This window comes from Elephantulus edwardii, unplaced genomic scaffold (assembly GCF_000299155.1).
Source record: "Elephantulus edwardii isolate Elephantulus edwardi_28Jun2011 unplaced genomic scaffold, EleEdw1.0 scaffold00208, whole genome shotgun sequence".
Lineage (NCBI taxonomy): Eukaryota > Metazoa > Chordata > Mammalia > Macroscelidea > Macroscelididae > Elephantulus > Elephantulus edwardii.
The window spans coordinates 2,975,135-3,000,250 of record NW_006399958.1 but is presented as its reverse complement, the minus strand read 5'-3'; the positions used below and the strand labels follow the sequence as shown (position 1 = coordinate 3,000,250).

The window sequence follows — 25,116 nt, the reverse complement described above, 5'->3', positions numbered from 1 at the left end:
TCCACACTGAGGAGGGAGGTCCATGTTGGGGGTGGGTCCACGCTGGGGGGAGGGTTCACACTGAGGGTGGGTCCACGCTGGGGGTGGGGTGAAGGGAGTCTGCAGCGCGCCCCTCCCGCAGTGTGGCCGACGCCCCCCTGCCCCTCCCCAGGCTGCGAGATGAACGTGCACCGTCGCTGCGTGCGCAGTGTGCCCTCGCTGTGCGGTGTAGACCACACGGAGCGGCGCGGCCGTCTACAGCTGGAAATCCGGGCGCCCACCTCGGATGAGATCCATATCACAGGTGGGCCGGCCCCCTCCCTCCCCGCCTTACCCCCGTCCTTTCAGAATTCACCCAAGGCCTGGTTCCCCCCCCCTCCCCCATGGCGGTAGCTTTGCGCGCTGGGTCGTGTTTGATGGGGTGCGCATGGCGTCGCTATGAAGCATAGGTGACCCGGTGGCACCTAACAATTAAAGGCATTCTGGTGGCGCAGTGCATAGTGTGTCGGGCTTCCAAAGGAAAGGTCAGAGGTTTGAATCCGCTAGGAGCTTCTTGGCTGGCACTGTGGGTACAGTACTATGGTTCCTCTTGGTCATATGGGGTGAGTTCACACTCCTGGGCACCTGTGTGGGGTTGACTTCGGAGTGCCCTTTCATCCAGCCTGGAGGGGTAATAGTGGACTCTGGGGTCCTCATTTGGAGAGAAGGTAGCTTGCCAAGACTCCTGGGTTCTTAGGAAGAAGACAGGAATTTTGTTTGCCATCTGGGGAGACAGCTAACCCCCTTATCTCTCCCTTCAGTTGGTGAAGCCCGCAACCTCATTCCAATGGACCCCAATGGTCTGTCGGATCCCTATGTGAAATTGAAGCTCATCCCGGACCCTCGAAACCTAACGAAGCAGAAGACCCGGACGGTGAAAGCCACGCTGAACCCCGTGTGGAACGAGACCTTCGTGTTGTGAGCCTTGGGGGTGCATGGAGTCTGTTACGGTGGACAGAGGACGATCTGAGGGTCTGGGTGGTCCAGAGGGAAGCTGATGGGAGGTATTAGGGGAGAAGAGAATGATGGAGGGACACCAATGCAGAAGTAAAAATAAACAGGACTTTGCGTGTTTAAAGCTCTTCAGAGACCCCCCACGCTGGGGCATGGCTGTGAAATCGCCTTGGTCCCTGCCCTCCAGAGGTGTCCAAGCTCAGAGCAGGATTTCCAGGCTCCAAAGAGGGCAGTAGCCACACCGTGAGAGCCAGAACTCGACAGCAGAGCTGCCTCTGTCCCCAGAGGTCACCAGTTGCCTGCCTTTGAGAGGGCACTATCACTACTTGGCTAGCCTTCTGTTCAGAGGAAAGTATTTTAGTTATGCAGACAGGTTTCTGCCCCCAAAACTCTGGTGTCTGCAGGTTTTACTACCCTAATTAGTGTCTCCAGGGGAGACACAGAGATGGAGACCCAGGGTGTGGCTGAGATCAGAGACTCAGAGAGAGAGAGATGGAGATGGGGGTTGTGGACATAGAAACACAGATGGATGCAGAGTGAATGGGGACAGGTGTGAACAGGCTGGGAGGACTCCAAAGGGAGGCAGTAAGAGACAGAAGGAAAAACCAGGAGAAAGGAACGAGGGGCAGAGACCTTCACTTGGGGGAGGGGGGACTGGAAGGTGGGAGAGGGACAGAGATTGGGGGGGTGGGCATAAGCACACAGAAAGATGGAAGCCTGGGGCAGGAGGCAGAGACCTTGAGAGAATCTAGAGAAGGAGGTGCAGACAGAGATTCAAGCAGGAAACATAGATGGCGCAGAAAGTGAGAGAGGTTCAGATGAGGAAAGGAGAGAGAGAAGGTTGGAAATAAGGACCATAGAAAGAGCTAATGAAACGAATTGTCATTGTCAGGCGGACACACAGAATCCCAGAGAGGTGGGGAGAGGGACAGAGAGGCTGGGGAAAGAGGGGAGAGAAAAAGGGGAACTGGGTCCAACAGGAAGGGGGAACCCGGCGGCCTCATCGCTGGCCCTACAGCGTGCTCTGTAAGTTACACAGGAGGAGTGGCTGGTGGGTTCGAACCTCTAGAGAGGAATGGCCTTTGGGTTCGCTCCCCACAGACCTGCCAGCAGGGTTCTCTCCTACATGGCCATTGTTGGGCCCCATTGAGCTGGAACCCACTCGTAACTGACCCTCCAGTGGGTTTTCAGAGGCGGCAAATCACGTGGGAAGAGATGGCTCATCTTTCTCCCTGGGGGCAGCTGGGAGTTTCGAACTGGGGACCTTTGCATTGTCAGTGCAGCACCCTACCACTTAGCCACCAGAGCTCAGGAGCGGAGGGATGGGAGAGGGGAACCTATCAGGGTTGTCTAGGTTTGCTTGAGACAAACACAGGGGGCATGACATGCAAGAGTCACTTCAGAGGCCTGAGGACCCCTGCTTGCAAGGTGGATCCCCAAGCTACGGAAGTGAGGTCCCCTCACTGTACCCCGCCTTCCTGCAGTAACCTGAAGCCGGGAGATGTGGAGCGCCGTCTCAGCGTGGAGGTGTGGGACTGGGACCGCACTTCCCGCAACGACTTCATGGGGGCCATGTCCTTCGGGGTGTCGGAGCTGCTCAAGGCGCCGGTGGATGGCTGGTGAGGGATGGGGTGGAGGGACTGGGGCAGAGCCTGGGGTGGAGGGATGGAGCCAGGGCTCAGGCTGAAGGGACAGGGCCAGGGCTCAGGGTGGCTCCTCCAAGGTCTGGGCTTCTTCACTCCTCTCTCTCCCTGGACACGGGACAGGGACGCAGTGGAGGACAGGGGGATGGGAATGGGATGGGGACAGGGCCCAGGGCAGCTCCTGCAAAGTCTGGATGGCCCCACTGCTCTCTGTGTCTTCACTCAGGATTCCCTTCCTCCTCTGCTCTCCCCTCTCCATCTGGGCCTTCCCTCCCCTCCTTCCCCCTTGGCTCCTGCTCCGCCTCCTCTTCCTCTCCTTATTTCACTCTCCCCCCATTCCTTCCTCTTCCCCTCCTTTTCTTCCCACCTCCTTCCTCCTCTCCTAACCCCACCCCTTCTCTCCTTCGCTCTCCTCCTCCTCTCTCACTCTGTCCCACTCCCTCTCTCCTCCATCGTCTTTCCTGCCTTCTTGTTCTCTCCTCTTCTTTGCCTCTTCCTCTTACCCACTCGCCTCCTCCGTATTTTCTCTTTCTGTGTCTCCCCATCTGTGCCCACTTCCCTTCTCTTTCGTGTCCCCTCCACTTGCTCCCTTCTTCCTTCTCCTCGTTTTCTCTGCTCCTTTCAACTCTTCTCGCTCCATCCCCTGTCTTCTTCCTTCTCCTCTCTTTCTCTGTCTGTCTCTCTCTCTCCTCTCCCTCTCCCTATCTGCCTTTCCCTTTCCTTTCTCTCTCCTCTCCCTCCTTCCTTCCCTCTCTCTCTCCTCTTTGTTTCTATCTCTCACTCTGTCCGATTCTCTGTCTGTCTTTCTCCCCCCCCTCCTCATTCCACTCTATTTCTCTGTGTCCCTTACTCCTGCCCCCTTCCTTCTGGACTTCTCTGCCCATCCCTCGGGCGCCCCCCCCACTACTCCTTCCACCCCACTCCTTTCTCCCCACCCCACCTGTCTCTCCGTCTGCTCTGCGTGTTAGGTACAAACTTCTGAACCAGGAGGAGGGGGAGTATTACAATGTCCCGGTGGCTGATGCTGACAACTGCAGCCTCCTCCAGAAGTTTGAGGTACTCAGACACCATCCCCCTCCCCCAGCTTCCCCTGGGGTGCTCTGCCCAGCTTTTGAAGCCCAGAACCTATCTCATCCACCACCCAGTGATACCTGTTGCTACTGGGACTACAATTCCCAGAAGAAACTGGGATGCCTTCCTCTGTTCTCCTAGGAGGGTCTAGCCCAAGAGCCTGATGGGAATGGTAGTTCTATCCCTCCCCGTGGCTTGGGGGTAGTGTTAGCCATGACCTCCGACTCTCTCTTGGTCCCTGACTGGCTTTCTCCTCTCTTACAGGCCTGTAACTACCCCCTGGAACTCTACGAGGTGAGTAGAGACGCTGGAGGGAGATGCTTTCATCCTCATGGCCAGTCTCTGTTTTTCACTCATCTCTTTATGTCCTGTGGTTGACTGTGGGCTTTGAGTCAGAGGCTAAGTTCTCCCTACCCTAGGTCAGCTCGGTAGGGGAGGACAGAGACACCCACCTCATCCAGCTGCCTATTCCACCCGACAGGGCCTCTGGGGCCCAGACCAGACCCTGTCACTGCTCCCTAGACTGGAAATCTTTCTAGAACCACCCTGTCATTTGCCTACGAGCGATACAGGAAATACAAGATGATGAGTTAAATGCGAAGTAGCCCAAGGCCCCCTGACAGACAGGACTGGAGAGAATGTCAATCCATTTGGCTTTCGGTCCAGGGCACTTGGAGGAGCATGGGGAAAGCTTGATTCCAGCTAGAAGAAGTGAATGAAAGCCCATCCTTTCTGTAAACTTTCATTCAAATCACAATTAAGGGGTGTGTGTGTGTGAAGGTAGTGAGAAAATTTGGGGAGAAAAAAAAGAAATTTAGTGAGGAAGGACTTCCCAGAGGAGGTATTGATGTGCGCATTGATCCTGGAATTTTCCTGCCACAGCGTCCATTTATTGGTTTTAACTTTTGACTGTAATTATTGAAAATTTTTTTCCTTTTTATTACTATTGTTCATTTTACAGAGATTTTGAATTCCATTCATTCATTCATTGTTGGACTTTTTTCCCTACCCACCCCTCTCCTCCAGTTCGTTCTTCTCTTTGAAAAGAAAAGGAAAATTTATTTCATTGTTATACAATCTCTCCCCCCAAGTCCACTTCACTGTGCTGCCTTCATTCTGGACTCCTGTCATGGCAATAATACCTAATCATATATATCTTTTAAACAGTTCTCTTTCTCATCTGTTTCAATGCAGTATATCATAATTTATCCCATCTTTCTCAGTCTCCTCTCAACCCCGATGTCAGTCCTGTTTTACAACAGTGGGCCTATGCAATACTTGTCCTTTTGTGACTGAGATATTTCACTCAACATAATGTTCTCCGGGGTCACCCATTTTATAGAACGTGAGTTCCTCATTTTTCAATGCTGCATAGTATTCCGTTGTGTGAACATACCACAGCTTCTCTGTCCATTCATTTGTTGATGGGCACTTAGGTTGTTTCCAGCTCTTTGCTATTGTGAACAAAGCTGTGATAAACATGGGTGTGCTTGATTGTGATTTGGGTCTAAGTTTGCAGAGTGAGCTGGTGTTTCCAACCCAGCAGTTCACATGAGCTTTGATTCTCAGTATTGTTGACAGGCCCCAGCGTGTGGCATCACTCATCCCAATCCCTCCCTATGTTTCCTGTTTCCACTCATCCTTTCCTAGCCCTTCCTGCCCTTTGAGCTTTATCCCTGGGCAAGTGCCATCCTTTTGATCTCATGTGGCTCAGTGTCCTAAGAAATGCAAACCTCCCTGGTGTAAATTATTCACCTCACAGGCTTGTCTGTGTCTGGGCTGGAAGTTGAGCTACTGTGGTGAGTTCAGATCCAGGCTTGAAGGGTGTGCACAGGTGTCTCTCGGTCTGGTCTTTTCTATCTCACTTTTTTTTTTAATGATTTTGAGTTTTGTTCCACATTTCCCCTCACATTTTATTAGTGATGACTGTGCTTAGAAACATGTGCATGACGGATATAGCCGTTATTTGTGGCAACGTTTCAAGGGAGCTCCGGTGGCCGAGTGGAGAAGGGGTTGTGCTTCCAACCCGCAGACAGGTGGTTTGAATCCACCAGCTTCTTGGCAGGGAGGAAAAAATGGGCAATCTCCTCCCGTGGGATTGACTGACCGAAAACTGCACGAGGGGGGGTTAGGAGCCAGTTCTGACTCAATGGCACGTAACAGTAACCAGTAAGACCAAACGAAACCCCCCACCAAACCCACTGTCATGGGGTCGTCACCAACGCACAGGGACTTTCTATACAGTTTCTTAGGCTGTACATTTTAACAGCCACGGAGCACCTAATTTTTCTCTCTTGGAACAGCTGGTGGATTTGAACCACCGATCTTGTAGTCAGCTGTCCAACCACTATAGCACTGGAGCTCCTCTCTATCCCAGAGCCTTTACTGTGTCCTTTTCAGAATGGATCGCAGTGGTTGCTGGGCGCCCTCTAATCCCTCGCGTCTCGCGTCTCGAGGTCACAGGCCCTGGGGGCCCATGTGGTCTGTCTGTCCTGTAGGTTGATGACGGCCACACACCCTTGATGGTCACTGCTCTCGTGTCCTCTTACTCACTTACCCATTAAATTCCTCTTTCCTGTGGCATCTGGTAAGCCAAGCCTGGCTGTGGGTGTTGCTTGGTGTAAACTCGGGAAATTCCCTGTGAGATCAGGTCCTCTTCTGATGGAGGAGAGAGTTACAGGTGAAGACATTCTCTGGGAAGATATTGATTGATGCGGTATTGATGCAGATAGCCTCGGGTACCAGGGAGTGCTGGCCGAGCATGAGAGAGTCAGAGGCAGCTCCCGGAAGGGGAAGGGTGAGCCCTGGAGAAAGGGTGTACAGTATTTCCCAGGGTGGTGGTGGTGGGAAGGGGGGAGAGAGAGGATACAGGAGAGAAAGAGAGAAGAGAGCAAGAGAGGGAGTGGGAAGAGGAGGGGAGCGGGGAGAGGAGAGAACAGGACAGGAGAGGAGAGAGAAGAGAGTGAGAGAGAAGAGAAAGGGAAGAGAGAGAGAGATGAGAGAAAGAGTGAAGAGAGAGAGGGGAGGGGAGAGAAAGAGAGGAGAAAGGAAAGAGAAGAGAGAAAGAGAAAGGGGAGGAGAAGAGAGAGAAAGGGAGGAAGGGAGGGAGGCGGAAGGGAAGGGAAGCGGGGAGGGGAGAGGAGAGAACAGAAGAGGAGAGAGAGAAAAAAGAAGAGAGTGAGAAGAGAGATGAGAGAGAGAGAGAGAGCGCAGGGGGAGAGAGAAGTGAGAGGAAAGAGGAGAGAGGGAGATCACCCCAGAGAACAGGGAGAAGTTCCTCTCGAAAGTGTCCAGTGTTTATGGAAATAAAAACTCAAACCCACTGCTGCCCAGTCAGAACTGACCCACAGCCGACCCTCCAGTGGGTTTTCAGAGGCAGTGAATCTGTAGACGTCTGTCTTTCTGTCCTGGAGCTGCTGGTGAATTTGAACCACCATGAGGAGGTCCACTGTCTGTCAGCAGCTCATGCTCCTATACGCTTTGCCACCTCTTTGGAGAAGCTCCTTGCCTCTCGGCAGCTTGTGGGTTCGAAGCACTGGTTATCAGCTCAGTGGTTTAAGCTGCTATTATGACCTCGTACCCCAAGGTCCCTGATGGTGGAGCCCACGTAGGTGAGAATGAAGCAGATTGAAGGTAGAAAGGAATACGGCCCTCAGTCACACTCAGAACCTGGAACAAAATTCACCCCTGCTGCTCAACTTGATTTCCCCCTGAGAGAGGCCAGTGGATTCAAACTGCCAACCTTTCGGTTCAGTAAAAAAAAAAAAAAAGCTGTGAAGTCAGAGCTTAGCCATCGCTGGCTCTCCAGGGGGTCTTCAGAAGTTATGAATCTCACAGGAGAGGAATACCACCTTTTCCTCTCACAGAACTACTCGTGTGTTTGAGCCTCCTACCTTAGGGCTGCCAGCCCAACTCCTTTCCCACTAGGCCACCAGAGCCCTCTGCCTCTGGCTTGCAGCCCAGCACACTATAGGCTACAATCCAGGGTTCCTTTCAAGTTATACACAAGCTTACTCCATCCGGGTTCCCGAGGCTGTGAATCTCAGCTGGAGGAGAAAACCTTTATCCTGAAAAAAAACAAAACACACACCCTGCAGATGGATTCAAATCTCAGGAGACGATGCCTTTCCATCAACATCAAAACGTGCCAAGGACTACTCCACAGAGCTCCTTTCTCATCCGAGTGTTAGCTAAATAGAAATACATAAATGGCTTTAGTGATGAGCTGCCCTGTTAACCCAAAGGCAGGCGGTTCGAATCCCCCAGCTTCTCCGAGGGAGAAAGATGAGCACTATCTTCCTGTGTGATTTTACTGCCTCAGAAAACCTGCTGGAGGGTCAGGTGTGAGTCGGTTCCACCTTGATGGTGGTGGTTGTTAAGTGCCATCAAGTCACAGATGACTCACAGCAACCCTATGAACGAAAGACCTGAGCACTGGTATCGCTTTCATCGTTTCTCCACATTCATAGAGTTTCCGGGGGTAAGTATGGTATAAATTATGATTACTTTCTTCAGAGTATCTAAAGAAAAAGAATTTTTTAAAATTTTAATTTTTATTAATTTTCATGAAAGTTTACAGAGACTTTGGATTTCCATTCATTCATTGCTGCTCTTTTCTCCCTGTCCAACCCCCATCCCCCATTCACTCTTCTCTTTGAAAAGTAAAAGAAAAATTCTTTCATTGTTATACAATCCCTCCTCTCAAGTCCACTCCACTATGCAGCCTTTGTTCTGGACTCCTGTCATGACAATAATACGTAGTCATATATCCCTTTTAAACACTTCTCTCCCTCATCTATTTCAATGCAGTATACATTATTTATCCCATCTTTCTCAGTCTCCCCCCAACCCCGATGTCAGTCCTGTTTTACAGCAGTGGCACTATGTAATATTTGTCTTTTTGTGACTGAGATATTTTCACTCAGCATAACGTCCTCCAGGATCACCCAGTTTGTATAATATTTCATGAGTTCCTTGTTTTTTCAATGAGCATAGTAGTCCATTGTGTGAATGTACCACAGCTTCTCTATCCATTCGTCTGTTAATGGGCACTTAGGTTGTTTCCAGAAAAAGAACTTTTTAAAAAGCCATTATCGGGAAAAAATTATTTCAATATTTTCCTCTGACTCGACCAATGGATTTGAGTGTCTCCGAGACTGTGAGGAAGATAAAAGACGGAGAATGGGGCAGATTTGTTTGTTCATTGATAGCAACGAGTTGCAGTCATGGTTGCTGGATGGTACACAACAACAAAAAATCATAAAGAAATCCTTTCGGTTATTAAAGGGACCGTGGGATGGGGTGGTGATTAAATGTCAATGGTTTGAACCCACAAGGTGCTCTGTGGGAGAAAGAAAAGGTGGTTGGTGTCTTTAAATATTCGCAGCCCCTGAAATCGTGTGGGTAGCTCTGCCCTCCCCTCTGGGGGTCTCTGTGAGTTAGAATCTACCAGACAGCAGTGAGTAAGGGAGCCCAGGTGGCTCAGTGGGCACAGCATTCACCTGCTGATTGAAAGCCCACCAGTCTGACTACCCCCCCACCCCCACCCCTTGCAGCACTTTCAGGAGGCCCGCTGTTATTCACAGCTTCGGAACCCCCCAGCACTGCGCTGGGCGGTAGGGACCCTCTGAGCTCGAATCTGTTACTTGGCTGTGGGTTTTGGCTAGCTAGCATAGCTTGTTACTTTTTTAATTAGCTAGCAAGTCATTTACCTGCTCTGCACTAAAGAGCTGGACAATGACTAAGGATGATAGAGGAATTGATGCCTTTGAGCTGTGGTGCTGGAGAAGAGTGTTGACTATATTGTGAACTGACAGGAGAACAAACAGGTCTGCCCTAGAGAAGGTGAAACCAGGCTGCTCCTTGGAGGCAAGGATTTTGAGGCTCCGTCTCACATGCTTTGGGCATGTGGCCAGGAGGGACTGGTCCTTGGAGAAGGGCATCATGCCTGGAAGGGTGGAGGGACAGCGCAGGAGAGGAAAGACCCCGGATGAGATGGATTGACACAGTGATTCGAGGTCATGTTGGAGGCGATGAGACGGCTCAGGACAGGATGGGTTTCAGAGCTGGCGTATGTAGCGACTTGATGGCACTTAACAAGAAGCATAGTCTGTGGGGGGCTCTGAAGTCCGTGTCCCAGAGTTGCACTACTAACCAAAAGGCTGGGCCTGTCCGGTGGTCCCAGTCCACCAGCTGCTCTGCAGTGGTGGGGGAAAAGGTAGGCAATTTCATCCCTTTGTGATTTGTGGCTTTGAAAACCCAATGGACGCTCAACCACATACAAGCATAGTTTTTGGGGTGTGTGTGTGTGTTATCTTGTGTACCATCGAATCAAATCCAACTGGCACAGGAGAAGACTGCCCATCTGTCTCCCACAGAGCATCTGGTGGATTTGAACCTGGTGCCTTTGGGGTTGCAGTGCAGCTTCTTGCCACTAGGCCACCAGAGCTCCTAAGCGCGGTTTGTTTTAAAGTATTGCACTGCTAACATCTCTGGCAGTTTGAATCCACCAGTGACTTCTGAGGGCGAAAGATGGGCAGACAGTCTCCTCCGGTTTAGACTGACAACCTCAGAAATCACTGAGTCAGATCGTTGGTTGTGGGGTTGGGCTTCGAGGCTGTGGGGAACCAGAGAGCATTCTTCAGCCAGGATAGAGGAGACAACTTTGCTTGGCCAACCTTCACTCCATCCGTCGTTTTTTATAGCGGCAGTTTGCTCTGCCCTGTGCCACAGGCCTCCTCCCCTGCCGCCCCTTTGCTCCTGAAGGCCTCTGTCTGTCTTGGGGTCACCTCCTTGTCCCAGTCTGCGGCTTGACCCTCACCTGCTCTCCCCTCTCTCACAGCGGGTGCGGATGGGCCCCTCGTCCTCCCCCATTCCCTCTCCGTCCCCCAGCCCTACCGACTCCAAGCGCTGCTTCTTCGGAGTGAGCCCAGGACGTCTGCACATCTCGGACTTCAGCTTCCTCATGGTTCTGGGGAAAGGCAGTTTTGGGAAGGTTGGATTCCTGGGGTGCCCTGGAGGGGAGCAGGGGAGGGTGTTGGGTGGTGAGTGGGCAGAGTCCTGCTTGTTAAGGAGAGAGCACGGGAGGAGGGGATGGGGGCTGGACCCCTTGTTTTCTTCGGGAGGAGTGTCAAAAGGGGATATGTTGTCCTGAGAAGATAGATGATGGTCAGTTAAGCAGTTGGTTCCGGAGATGGAGGAAGGCCGGGGACAGTTCCTCTGAGTCCTCGCACAGGATGGGGCCCAGGACCCTGCCCTGCTGGGCCCCACGATGGACTGGACCTTCAGAGCCTTCCTTTAAAGGTGATGCTGGCCGAGCGCAGGGGTTCGGACGAGCTGTACGCCATCAAGATCCTGAAGAAGGACGTGATAGTCCAGGACGATGACGTGGACTGCACGCTGGTGGAGAAACGCGTGCTGGCCCTGGGCGGCCGAGGCCCAGGCGGACGGCCCCACTTCCTCACCCAGCTGCACTCCACCTTCCAGACCCAGGTACAGGATCGGGGGACAGGAGGTGGCCAGACCCTCTGGGACTGCCCATCAGCTGGGGGGCTGTGCGTGTGTGGGGCAGAGCAGGAGCCAAATGCACCCTGGTGGGCTTTAATGGGCAGGTAGATGGGGCCAGTTAAGTGAGGCTATGAATGGGCGTGGCCAGACAAATGAGGTTTATAGTAGGCGTGGTCAGACTAGTGGGGTCATGATGGTCATGGCCAGGCAGTGAGGTCATGATGGGGGAGGTCAGATGAGTGGGATCATGGTGGACATGGTCAGAGGAGTGAGGTAATAATAATGGACGTGGCCAGGTGAGTTAAGTTAATGGTGGGCATGGCCATCAGAGGGCGATGAATAGTGGGCGTGATCAGAGGAGTGAGGCCATGATGGGCGTGGCTGGGTGCGTGAGATCATGATGAGAGTGGTCAGATGAGTGAGGTAATGATGGGCATGGCTAGACGAGTAGGGGCTCGTGTGGGCGTGGCCAGACTCAGGCGGTCATGGTGGACTTTGTCAGAGAAGTGAGGTCATGAGTGAGCGTGGCTTGAAGAGGAGGGGCTCGCGTGGGTGTGGCCAGGCGTGTGAGGCACTGGATGGACGTGGTCATGGGGGGAGGACTCAGGTGGGCGTCACCAGGTGGGGTGCCATCCCCGTGGGCAGACATATGGCAGTCAAGTGGTCATTATGAGGCTGACATGGCTGTGAGTGGACATCATGAGACAGTGGCAGTCCCCTGAGTGGGCGTGGCAGAGGCTGGGACTCAGAGAAGCAGAAGGCTGGACCTGAGTGGACGTGACCAGATGGTGTGGCCCCCAAATGGGTGAGGCCAGATGCAGTTTTGAGTGGGTGAGACCAGAAGAGAAGTTTTCCACTTGGTGGTATCCTAAACGGTGATTCTGGATAGGCCGTAAAGACGGAGCCCTGAGTATGTGTGGCCGTAAGGGTAGGGCTCTGAGTGGACATAGTGGGAAGGATATGGTCATCAGTGGGTGTGGTCATAAGGACAGGGCCCTGGGTGGGCGTGGTTATAGGATGGGACGGAGATCAGGTCTTTGGTGCAAAGCTTACTCTGAATTGTATTCGACTCTGCGACACTTAACCACTCCTAAATGAGACTAGTGCTGTTTTATCTGGAGGAACACTCTTCCACTTTGTACATCACTCCTTGTCAAGGTGCTGTATGAAGTAACCTGAGTTTGCTGTGATGCTGAACCTTGTACCATTGGGGTATCAAATACCAGAATGATTCCCCAATGTGGACAGTGTTTGGTGGAGCTCCCAGTTATAAAACAGGTTTGGAAGCATGAGTGGAATCCACTTCCTAAACCACATGCCTGTGGAAACTCTGTGAACTTGGAGAAACGATAGCTATGGAAAGGCATTCGATCTTTCATTCCTAGAGTGGCTATGAGTTGACCTCAGCTCGACAGCAAACACCACCACCAACAACATGGGTTGGAAACCATTTGATGGCATTGGGTTCAAAGTTGATTTTAAACAGTTTTTAGAGGGTGGGACCAAACCCCCTGTGAGCTGAGAGTGATTGGTGATTGGGCAAATGACGTCTCCGAGAGGGTGGGGCCACACCCCTGAGACCTCCCAGTGGGTGTGGCCAGTTGTTTTGGCCTTTCGATTGGGTGGATCTAGAGTCCAGGGTTGTCCTGAGTGGGTGAGGGGGGAAGGATGGTCCCTCCCCTTTGGTGCGTGTGTCCTCACAACTCAGCCCCGCCCTTGTCCACAGGATCGCCTGTATTTCGTGATGGAGTATGTGACTGGGGGCGACTTGATGTACCACATCCAGCAGCTGGGCAAATTTAAGGAGCCCCATGCAGCGTGAGTCTCAGGCCAGGAGGAGAAAGAGGGGAAGGTATTGGATATGGAAGGGTTCTGGCCACTGACCTCTGTCTTTCCACCCTCTGCTTGCTCTGTTCCAGGTTTTACGCAGCAGAAATCGCCATTGGCCTCTTCTTCCTTCACAATCAGGGCATCATCTACAGGTGAGCAGCCTCTTGTTTTGCTCAGGGATTCAGATCTCTTGGTTCCAATACATGTTAACCGTGCGTGTCTCACTAACTGGTCCCATTTCTGTAGGTCCTTGGCTCACTTAGCAGGGTGTATTTCTCACCAGGTGGCAAGTACGCTAGGAGGTCTTAGAAGCTTGGTGTTGTATTTAGGTGCTGTTGAGTCGCCTGTGTCTCAGACCCTTTGTGTAACAGAATGACACCTGGCCTGATCCTGTGACATCTTCACAGCCTCTGCTGTGTTCAAGTTCACTGCTATGGTCACCATGTCAATGCATCTCATCGAGGACCTTCCTTGCCTTTGCTGACTCCCCACCTTCCCCAGTTTGAAGTCCTTTACCAAAAACTGACCCTTCCTCATAACCTGCCCAAAGTATGTGAGATAGAGTCTCACCATCCTTGTTTTTTTTTTAAAATGTAAATTTATTATTAATTTTAGTAAAAATGTACAGAGACTTTGGATTTCCATTCACTTATTTTTGCACTTTTCTTCCCTCCCAACCCTCCCCCCTAGTACACTACCCTCTTGGAAAAGTAAAAGACAAATTCTTTTGTTGTTTTACAATCCCTCCCGCAGGTCCACTCCACCATGTAGCCTTCGCTCTGGACTCCTGTCATGACAAAAATACCTAATCACATATCCGTTTTAAACAGTTTTCTCCCTCATCTGTTTCAATGTAGTATACATTGTTGGACCCATCTTTCTCAGTCTCCCCCCAACCCCAAGATCAGTCCTGTTTTAGAGCAGTGGCACCATGCAGTATTTGTCCTTTTGTGACTGAGATACTTCACTCAGCATAATGTCCTCCAGGGTCACCCATTTTGAACAATATTGCATGAGTTCCTTGTTTTTCAAGGCAGCATAGTATTCCGTTGTGTGAATATACCACAGCTTCTCTATCCATTCGTTTGTTGATGGGCACCTGGGTTGTTTCCAACTCCTTGCTATTGTGAAAAAAGCCATCCTTGTTTTTTAAGGAGCATGCTGGTGACACTTTGTCCAAGATGGGTTTGTTCGTATCAGTCCATCTCACTGAAAATCTTTTTCTTTTTCCAACCATGATGTCTTTCTCCAGAGATTGAAACCTGGAGAGACCACCCCTAACACTTGGTCATGCTGGGTTGATTTACCCGGCTTGGTGGACAGCCTTGAATGACCCTTTGGGGACAAGACTCAGAGACATCCTATTTATGTGATTCCTATGTGAGAATTGTAGGTGACTAGAGGTAACTGGTGGTTGCTGTGATGCTGAACGCTGTGACACTGTGTCACATGCAATAATGGTTACCCACGGTGGACAGTGTTTGGTGGAGCTCCCCGATTAAAACAAGCTTGGAAGCAGGAGTGACATCCACTTCCGAAATGGCTTGTCTCTGGAAACTCTTTAAACATGAAGAAATGACCAAAGTTATAAAAGTGGTCATGTCTTCTGTTCATGGGGTGGCTATGAGTCCTCTATGATTTTGACAGCACTTAACAACAGCAGATGTCAACAGGACCTGGAAAGGTGTGATTGGGGGATGGTGCTCCTAGCAACCCGATGTGCATTGAATTGTCTCAGTGCATTTAACTGAGTTGTTCTCTGTTTCGCTGACGTTCTGCTTTTCCGAGGATGATTTCTTTCTCCAGGAACTGGCCTTCTTGTAACATACCTAAAGTATGTGATGCAAAGTATCACCATTCTTTCTTCCAAGAAGGACATTGATTGTATTTCTTCCCTGGGTTGTTACTCAGGAAAAAAAAAGAAAAAAAAACCCCACCAAAAAAACCCAAAGCAAAACCAACCGAAAACAAAACACCAACACTCCAGGGCAAGGAAACAGAGAAAGAAATTACAGTTTTCCCTCTCTACAAGATTTCTCAGAAAAGAACCGACCAGAATGTCATTCAGGAGGTATTTCCCCAACCCCTCCAATGGAAATTTGACTCACCATTTCCACTTATCACAGGACATTTCCGAGGAAGGAAACAACGAATACCAAAGGTTCAAAGCCTGGCTCCAGGATTCTGACGCTAACCCCCACTTCGTAATGTGACTTTTCTTCTTGGGCTTCTAATGGGCTCTGCCCTGACTCACAGCTTCCTTTGGAGCCCGTAAACTCGATTCTTAAGCAGACTGTGGTCCAGAAAGGGTCGTTAAGATGGGAGTCTGAGGCTGAATGGAGGGAGTAGACTTTCGTCTGAGCTGAGAGAGGAAGGACCATCACAAGCAGAAGTCTCAGAAATCCAGATATTTTCTAGTCTCAGGTCACCCAGATTGGTCAGAGGGAGCCCCAGCTTGCTTCTCCCAGGCCTTTCAATGAAGTGGGAGAAAAAACACCCCCCCCAAAACACACAAAACAACACCAACCCCTGCTGCTGACAGAAGGACCAATGCCTTTTTTTCCTTTTTCAAATTAATAGAATTTTATTACAAGAATCAGATCCATTTTGAAATCAGATGCATATGATTTGACAGGCCTCATTTCTGTAGCTGGAAAACTCCTAGCTATCACTCACCAGCCTGCTGGACGGTTCCTTTTTCGGAGACATAGATACCGGCCAAAAATTTTCGAGTATCCTTGTTTTTAACTGTTGTAGCTTGCTAAATCAACGCAGCTGAATTTGATACAAGTTCAATGTCATTTCCTTCAAGAATTAACTCATCTTTCTGGGCTTGAGATACCGAACAAGCAACATCTGGTCTCATTTGAACTCTCCGAATGTATTTTTCACCCAAGAAGTTTCGAATTTCAACCAGAGATCCACTCTCTTGAATCACAACGTTGATGGCGAAATGAGCATACACAGACCTCATCTTGTAACGAAAGCCCAGTGTAACACCCTTGATCATGTTCTGTACGTGGCTATAGATGTTGCCAACAGTAGCCAGTTCCTTCCTGTTTCCCCACCATTTGTCAACACGAAACTGCTTCTTTTTCTTTCCGAGGAGACTGAGCTCTGCATTGATGTGATTGAAGTCCCTCTGCAAGGTTCCCTGCAGGCCTTTCATGATGACTGTGCGGCCCTTCAGAGGAATGTCGACATTCTCTGGAATGTCAACTGTCTGGTTGCTGAGAATGGTCTTCATTCTCGCAGTTAATGTGGCAAAAGGGGACCAACGCCTTTGAGTTGTGGCGTGGGAGATGAGTGTTGGACACACCGTGGACTGCCAAGAGAACACACAGGTCTGCCTTGGGGAGGGTGGCACCAGGATGCTTGCTTCTTGAGGCCAAAGACGGTGAGACTCTGCCTCATACCTCTCGGGCATGTTGTCAGGAAGGACCAGTTCTTGGAGAAGGTTGTCATGTTTAGAAAGGTAGAGGGCCAGTGCAAGAGAAGATGACCTGGATGAGATGGGTTGACACGATGACTGTCCAGTCATTAGGCGTGTCACAGATGGTGAACGTGGCTCAGGAGAGGGCCAGGTTCAGAGTCACTGTTTATAGAGTCACTATGGGTAGCCGTCAACTCAACGGCACCTAAAAACAAGAACAACTCACAGAGAGATGGCATTTCTCCGACAGCTGGAATGCACCCGCAGCATTATGGGAGAAAAAATGGGCAGAAAAATAAAGTGTGATTTACAGCCTCAGAAACTCAATGGAAAATAATCTATGATTATACATTATATGCATAAGAATTCTCTGGAACAAGGAATGCATTACTGGGGACAGGGGTTAGAAAACTGTGTAACATTGAATAAATAAAAAGAAAAACAAGAAAAACCCAGTGGTTAGATGTGAGTCAGTTCTGATCCAATAACAGTGTATTTTGAGATAGGGCAAGGGAAAGCCCCTGATGATGTGAACGGTTAACATGCTTGGCTGTTAATCAAAAGGTGGGCAGTTTGAATCCACCCAGAGAGATATTTTTGAAGTAAGACTTGCAATCTACTTAAAAACCAAACCAAAAAACAACCCAACTATTGGAAATCCTGTGGCCACCACCTCCTCTACTCTGAAAAGAAGAATCACATCGTGCTGGGCTATCACTACTGACTTTTCTGATAGACACCCAGTCGGTAGACCCTGAAAGAATGGGAGGAGAATATAGGACAGATTTCAAATTCTTCGGGATATTAAGACTCACTGGACCAGTTGAGGGAGAGGACTCCTTGAAACTATTGCCTTGAGCTATTCTGTAAACCTTGAGTCAAATCTATCCCCCAAGTCTCCTTTTAGCAAAGTAACAGATTGACATACAAAATAAAAGATATTACCCCTGAGGATAGTGCTCCATTAAAAACCCATCTAAATGAGACCAAAAGGTCAACAATTAGAGCTAAGAAGAGGGCAGAGGAAACCTGCATACTAGAAATGGAACAGCCAGAAGGCAATTAAAGAGGCGGTTGACACGTGGCGAAAAATGTCACCCATGTCCCTGGACAATTTGTACAGAAATTGCCAAGCTGGAACCCAATTTCTTGTGCAAAACCTTACGGACATACCTTGGAGATTTTGTGGGTTTAATTCCAGCCCACCTGTAGAAAGCACATATTGCAGTAAGATGAGTCACGTGAAGCTTTTGCTTTCCCATTGCATGTCAAAGTGATGTTGGTTGTTGGTTACTTAAGGAGTGCTGGTGGCATAATGGTTAAAGAACCTGGCTGTTCATCAAAAGTTCAGCAGTTCAAGCCCACCAGCTCCTCCAGTGAAGACAGACGAGGCATTAAGATGAGCTTCAATTAAGATTACAGTTGTGGAAATTCAATGGGGGAAGTTCTCCTCTGTCCTGTAAGGGCGCTGTGTCAGAACTAACTTGGTGGTTGCTGAGTTTTGTTGTTGTTGTTGTTATGTGCTGTCGAGTCTCTTGCAACTCATAGCGACCCTATATACAACATCCCTCAACTCTGCTCTGTCCTGTGCCAATCGCACTGTCTCCGACACTCCCATCTGATTATCCCAGTCACTGAATCATTCGGTGAGTTTCGTTAGTCATACAAAATGTGTCATATCATGATGAACAGGTCTGAAATGTTGCAAGAATTACAAAATGTGACACATAGACATCAAGTGAGTACATACTGTTGGAAAAATGGCACTGAGACTCGCTCCACGCTCGATGCCACAAACCTTCAAATTAAGGGGGAAAAAGAGTCCTCTCCGAAGAGAGAGAGAAAGAGGAGGGAGAGAGGGAGGGAGAGAGGAAGAGAGAGAGACACACAGAGAGAAAGAGGAGGGAGAGATGAAGAGAGAGAGGAAGAGAGAGAAGAAGAGAGAGAGAGATACAGAGAGAAAGAGGAGGGAGAGAGGGAGGGAGAAAGGAAGAGAGATAGACAAAGATAGAAAGACAGAAAAAGGGAGACAGAGGAGGATGAGAGGGAGGGAGAGAGGAAGAGACAGACAGAGATAGAGAAAGACACAGAGAGATAAAGACAGAGAGAGAAAGGCAGAGACAAAGAGACAGAGGAGGAAGAGAGGGAGAGAGAGAGAGACAGACAGAAACACACACACACACACACACACACACACACACACACACACACACACACAGTGTTTTTAGAAAAGAAAAAGAAGGCAAGCCTTATGGAGCACAGCGATTCTCTGCCTTCGAGCGTGGAGCTGGCTGAGTGCGTCGCATACCCCGTGGCCTGCCAAAAGAACAAACAAATCTGTCCAGAAAAAAGTACAAACAGAAAGCACACTTGTTGGAGGCAGGGATGGCAAAACTTGGTCTCGCTCTCTTTGCGTATATTTTCAGGAGGAACCAGTCCTCAAGCTGGGAAAGGTAGAAGGGTGGTAAAAAAAAATAAAAGAGGAAGACCCTCAGTGAGATTGACTGACACGGTGACCATCGTAACGGGCATGACACAGGCGGTGTGGATGGTGCAGGGTAACGCCAGCTTCAGATCTCGGACAAGCGTCAGCTCTGTTGATCACAGGGTCACTGTGGGTCATTGTCAATCTGACGACATCTAACAACATGACGAGTCTGAAACACATGGGGTCATTGTGAGTTAGCATCCCCTTGAGATCCATCTGTCATTGGTCGAGAGAGAGAATTATTACCACACAGGCCATTGAAATCCACCCTCTCCATGTTTTTTTTGTCCTTCCCCTCCTCAGAGACCTGAAACTGGACAACGTAATGTTGGACGCTGAAGGCCACATCAAAATCACTGACTTTGGCATGTGCAAAGAGAACATCTTCCCAGGGACCACCACCCGCACCTTCTGTGGGACCCCGGACTACATAGCCCCAGAGGTAAGCCAGCCACCGGGCTGCCGGCACTGGCTACTGTCCAAGGTGCTGAAAGGAGCGTGTGTGGCTGTCTAGTATTCAAAGGGGATGAGGCTGGGCCCTGGATTCTTCTAAGGAGTCTTGGACGTTTCTGACGAAGTCAGGACTCGCTCCAACCTCCCAACGTGTAGAAGCCCAGCCCGAGAGCTGAGTTTTCTAAAGTAGGCGGAACTGCTATCTTAAATAGCCGAAGTAGGTGGAACTTGTGGGCGAATGTTCTGAAAGAGTGGGCCTTGCTCGTAGGGATTCTAAATAATCAAGACTTGTTTCTGGACTTTGTAGGGAGGTGGTGACTATTTCCAGGGCACTCCGAGTGAAGGAGGGGGGCCCCCTTTCCCCCACAAAACCATGTGGAGGCTGTCTGCGGAGTATTTTAAGTGGGTGGAGACTCACCCTCGAGTCTTCTAATGAGATCAAAGCTGATCTTACAAGTAGTCTCTGTGGTTCTTTGACATAAGCAGGTGGTCTTTTGTACTGGACAGTCTAAGGAGAAAGAACCAGACCTTTAAGCAATCCACAAGGGCGGATGGTGCTTCTAAATACTTGGGGTGGGCAAAGCATCACTTTGGCATTGCTTAGAGACTGGAAGTGATCATCCAAACATCCATGGTATTGGATAGTCTGTGTATTGACATTGTGAAGCGGAAGGAGGCGGTGGCCGTGATGGTAACAGTTCGGTAACACCTCCAGGCAGTCAACACTGGTACCCAAGTGAGGTACCCTGGTGGGGCAGTGGATTAAGCATTGGGATGCTAACGGAATGATTTGCTGGTTGCTCCACCAGAGAGAACATCTATCTGCTTCTGTAGAGAGCTTTAGAGATCTGATGGGGCTCTTCTATCTGGTCCTGCAGGATTGCTAGGAGTCAGAACAATCTCAGAAGCATTGGGTTTGGGTTTTGGGTGCCCAGGTAGGAGTACTGACTGGTATGGATTGTTAAGCATACAACTGCTGAAAGATAGTTTGAACCCACCCAGGAACACCTCAGAAGACAGAATCCTGCACCTCCAGCATCTAACACAGTTCCAAAATCCAGAGTCCAACTTTCTAGCTGTCCATCTCCTAGGTCAAGGAACTCTGGGGTTTAAAGAAGAGACTATCCAGTTCCTCTCCTCTGCTTCCCTGTTGGAATCTGGGAGTTTTTTTTCTTTTGAGTCACAGTCAAATCGGAACCATTCCATAGGCTTTTCAGAGTCTTTAGAGAATCAGACGCCCCTGCCTTTCTCCTGTGGAGCAGCTAGTGGGTTCGAACCATGGATCTTTCACTTGGCAACCTTGCTGCTTAACCACTATGCCACCAGGGTTCCTTAATGACAGTTAAGTACCCAAGTGATCAATGCCGGGGGTTATAAAACCAGAAGACATCAGAACCACTTGGGAAACTTTAGGGGGAAGAAAAAAGAGAATCAACATATTTCCGACTCTGGAATACTGGAGCTGGAATTTTCTAATGTCATCTAACAATCAAGGCCTCAAATGCAACCGGTATAAATTGAGGTTTAAGAATATTTAGTCTCTTGGCAAGAAGCCGCACTGCAATCCCAAAGGTGAGCAGTTCGGATCCACCAGATGCTCTGCTGGAGAAGGAGGGGAAATCTCCTTCTTTACCAGTCAGATCCGATTTGACAGTATACACACACAAAAATAATAAAAGTTTTTAAAAAAGAATACTTAGTCTTTGAAATGTGACTCTATGAATGGATGTTTTTAGGGGGAGGCCCAGTTACCCTCTCTGGGAGTACAACCTATGACTTGAGCCTTAGTTAGTTTTTATATTCAGGACTTAAAAACAAAAGTAAACCCCCCTAAACTAAAACCCAAACTAACAAGAAGACAAAGATTCTCCCCACTGGGCCAATTGGCAGCATCAGGATGGATGGTGAAGAGATTGAGATTGTTTACAGTTTCAGTTTGCTTGGCTCCACGGTCAACACTCTGGGCACCAGCAGCCAGCAAATAAAAAGACGTATTGCGATGGGAAAGTCTGCTGTGAGGGACCTCTCTAAAGTACTGAAGAGCAATGGTGTCTCTCTGATACAGGCCATGGTCTTTGCTATCACTTGTTATGCATCAGAGAGTTGGACAATGACCAAGGAGGATAGAAGGAGAATTGACGCCTTTGAGCTGTGGTGCTGGAGAAGAGTATTGAATGTACCATAGACTGCCAAGAAAACACACAGATTCATCCTGGAGAGGGTTAAAGCAGGCTGCTCCTTGGAGGCAAGGATTCTGAGGCTCTTTCTAACATACTTTGGACATGTTGTGAGGAGAGACCGGTCCTTGGAGAGGGATGTCATGCTTGGGAGGGTGGAGGGACAGCACAGGAGGGGAAGGCCCTCTATGAGGTGGACTGATTCAGTGACTGGGGTAATCGGGATGGGTGTATCGGAGACAGTGCGATTGGCACAGGACAGAGCAGAGTTTAGGGCTGTTGTACATAGGGTCGCTATGAGTTGCAAGCGACTTGACGGCACATAACAACAACAATTACTGTTGGGAGCTCTGGTGGCCTGGTGCTAAGAAGCTGCATTGCAATCCCGCAGGCATGCAGTTCTAATCCACCAGCTGCTTCATGGGAGAAGGACGGGCACTCTCCTCCTGTTGGATTAACTGCCTCTGAAAAGGCCGCCAGAGGTTCAGCTGTGGGTCATTCCTGACTCAGTGATGCACCACCGCAACCACAACCACAACAGCTATTGTTGGGTCTTACACGCACAGTGACTCCCAAGGACAGAGCAGGAAGGCCCCAGAGGGTCCCACAGTTGCACATCTTTGCGGAAGCCGACTGCTCGCTCTTTTACCTCCTTGGAGTAGTTGGTGGGTGTGAACTGCCACATTTTGATTGTTGTTGTTGTGTGCCATCATGTCACAATGACTCCTAGTGACCCTGTGTTCCCTAGTTCTGAGCCTTGTCCTGTCCTGAGTCAATCTCTCCATTTCTGACAGGCCTAATCCCCTTTCTCCAGTCATTGAGTCAATCCCTCTCATCCAGGATCTTCCTCTCCTCCGCTGTCCCTCATGTTTAACTCCTTGTGCCATTAGGACGTCCTTAGACCATCCAAACCCAAGCCAAATACACAGCCATGGAGTCCACGCCAAATCGTGGTGACTCCTCATTGGGACTCGCCAGTGCTGTGCTCCTAACTGAAACACACCTTCTCACCTTTCTCCCTTGGAGCGACTGGAGGATTTGAACTGACAACCTTTCAGTTAGCATCCCGACACATAATACATGCTGCTACCAGGGGAGTAGTAAACTAGGTGAGGCAAGATCCCTGCATAGTGCACCCAAGTTTGCACCTGGCTGGCAATTGGCAGGTTGGTAGTTTGCATCCAGCCCACAGCTTTGAGGTAAAAAACAGACCTTGGCATCTGTTTCCCTGATGTGTATGACCTAGAAAACCTGTTGGGATGCTTCTACTTGGCCCCAAAGTCAGGAAACTAACAAGAAACTAACAACAAAAACAAACCCAGTAACATACCAGGTAAAGCTAACTTTCTCACATTCCTGCATGGTGCCTCCCAGCCAGAATACTGGCAGTGGGAACAGCTTGGACTGAGAACACTTTAAATGGACAAGGCTTCTGGTTTGTGAGGTCAGAGAGGTTTCTGGGCTTCTCTTCTTAAAAAAAAGGAAGCAATTAATCCAGAGAACAAATAGATCATGTGAGCCTTGGCCTCCGCTCCTCTGAGCCCAGCACTGGCTGACTCCCTGCCTCCCTGATTGGGATCATAGTACAAGGTCCTGGACTGAAAGGGAGACTGTAGAATAAAGTTCAAAATCACACACACACACGTGACCTGCCATGTGAATAGAGATTGGTGGAACCAGAGACAGTGGTCCTTAGACACCCTTCAAGCCTGGAACTTAACTCACCCATTGGTTAAATTAAAACCCAAACTACTGTTGGGAGATCTAGGTGGCCTGCTAAGAAGCTGTGTTGCAGTCCTGAAGGCACACGGTTCTAATCCACCAGCTGCTTCATGGGAGAAGGATGGGCAGTTTCCTCCTCCTCTGAAAGCCTGCCAGAGGTTCAGCCGTGGGTCAGTTCTGACTCGATGGTGCATAACAATAACAACAACAACAACAGCTACTGTTGAGCTTTATGCACTAAACAACAGACCGAGCTGTACAGTGAACAGTATTGCTTGTTAGGAATGTATGCTTAAGAATAATCAATCATCCCAGAGGTACATGGTTCGAATCCACCAGATGCTCTACTGAAGAAGGAGGGGCAATCTCCTCCTGTACTAGTCAGACCCGATTTGACAGTACGCTCAAAAAAATAATTAAAAATTTAAAAAAAACCAACAAAGAATAATCAATCAGAAGGGAGGTCTGGTGGCCAGTGGCAAGAAGCTGCACTACAATCCCAGAGGTACGTGGTTCGAATCCACCAGATTCTCTGCTGGAGAAGGAGGGGCATTCTTCTCCTCTACCAGTCAGATCCAATTTGATGGTGCACACACAAAAAATAATAAGTTAAAAAAATTTAAAAAAGAGTAATCAATCCGTGCATCCAAAACTTTACCCAACAGACTGAAAAGAAAATCTACTGATTGGGGGGTGGGGGGTGAGGGGTGGGAGAAACCCACTTGGCATACCATTTCCAGCTAGGGTCTCATATCAAAAGTTTGCAGAATCCTACAGTGCGTCCACAAGAAAAAGACAGATCACACAATTACAAAATGGCAAAACACATGGAAAGAATTTTCACAGAGGAAGATACTCGGATGGCCAACAGACACATGAAGAAATGCTCCAAATCACTGGTAACAAGAGAGACACAAATCAAAACCACAATGAGATACCATCTCTCTCCAGTAGCAGTGGCCAAGTTTAACAGGACAGCAAGTGATAAGTGTGGGAGAAGATGTGGCGAGATAGGAGCTCTTACACTGTTGATGGGACTGTAAAATGGTACAATCACTCTGGAAGGCAGTTTGACACTTCCTCAGAAACCTGAGCACAGAAATTATATATGACTGAACTATAGCACTGCTTGGAATATACCCTGAAGAAATGAGAACTGAGGCACAAATGGAGACTTACACACTCATGTTCATAGCAGAGGTATTCGTTATCACAAGAATGTGGAAACAGCCCAAATGTCCAATCACAATCGAATGGATTGAGACATAATAGTACACTTACATAGCATGTAGGAGCAATAATTTTGTAACTCACTACCTAACTTGGGAGGGACTGGAGAGCATTATGCTAAGTGAACTATCTCAGTCCCACAAGGACAAATACTGTACAAGACCATTATTGTAGAAATAGTTAATTAGTAAAATCTGTATGAGGATCTAAAGAGGAGGGTGGGAGAAGAGGGGTGAGAATGGGCCAGCATGATAATCATAGGGTCCCACAATTTGATGGGTGGAGGGAGGGGTGGGTTAAGGAAATGGGAAGGATTTAGTGTGAAAAATAATATATATGAACTTTCTAAGTAAACCAGTGTAAAAGAAAAAAATTATATTTAAAAAAGGGATTTTAAAAAAACTCACACTTCACCAAAGACGACATTCAGATGGCTAACAAGCACATGAAGAAATGCTCAAAATCCCTAGCCCTAAGAGAGATGCAAATTAAAACAACTGTGAGATATCATCTCACCCCAGTCAAAATAGCAAAATTTAACAGAACAGCAAGCAATAAATGCTGGCGAGGTTGTGGAGAAACTGGAACCCT

The 25,116-nt window shown here is 49.1% G+C and overlaps 1 protein-coding gene across 2 annotated transcripts in view; it reads left to right on the top strand.

Moving 5' to 3' along the window:
* PRKCG (protein kinase C, gamma) overlaps positions 1 to 25,116 on the top strand; it is a 51,326-nt gene that overhangs the window by 19,127 nt on the left and 7,083 nt on the right. For both annotated transcript variants that reach the window (XM_006897301.1, XM_006897302.1), the window contains 10 exons: positions 152 to 283; positions 780 to 936; positions 2,457 to 2,591; positions 3,584 to 3,671; positions 3,951 to 3,980; positions 10,528 to 10,680; positions 10,989 to 11,177; positions 12,919 to 13,010; positions 13,112 to 13,174; positions 19,247 to 19,385. In XM_006897301.1, coding sequence (XP_006897363.1) covers positions 152 to 283; positions 780 to 936; positions 2,457 to 2,591; positions 3,584 to 3,671; positions 3,951 to 3,980; positions 10,528 to 10,680; positions 10,989 to 11,177; positions 12,919 to 13,010; positions 13,112 to 13,174; positions 19,247 to 19,385 — 1,178 coding nt within the window. The remainder of the gene's footprint in view (positions 1 to 151; positions 284 to 779; positions 937 to 2,456; positions 2,592 to 3,583; positions 3,672 to 3,950; positions 3,981 to 10,527; positions 10,681 to 10,988; positions 11,178 to 12,918; positions 13,011 to 13,111; positions 13,175 to 19,246; positions 19,386 to 25,116) is intronic.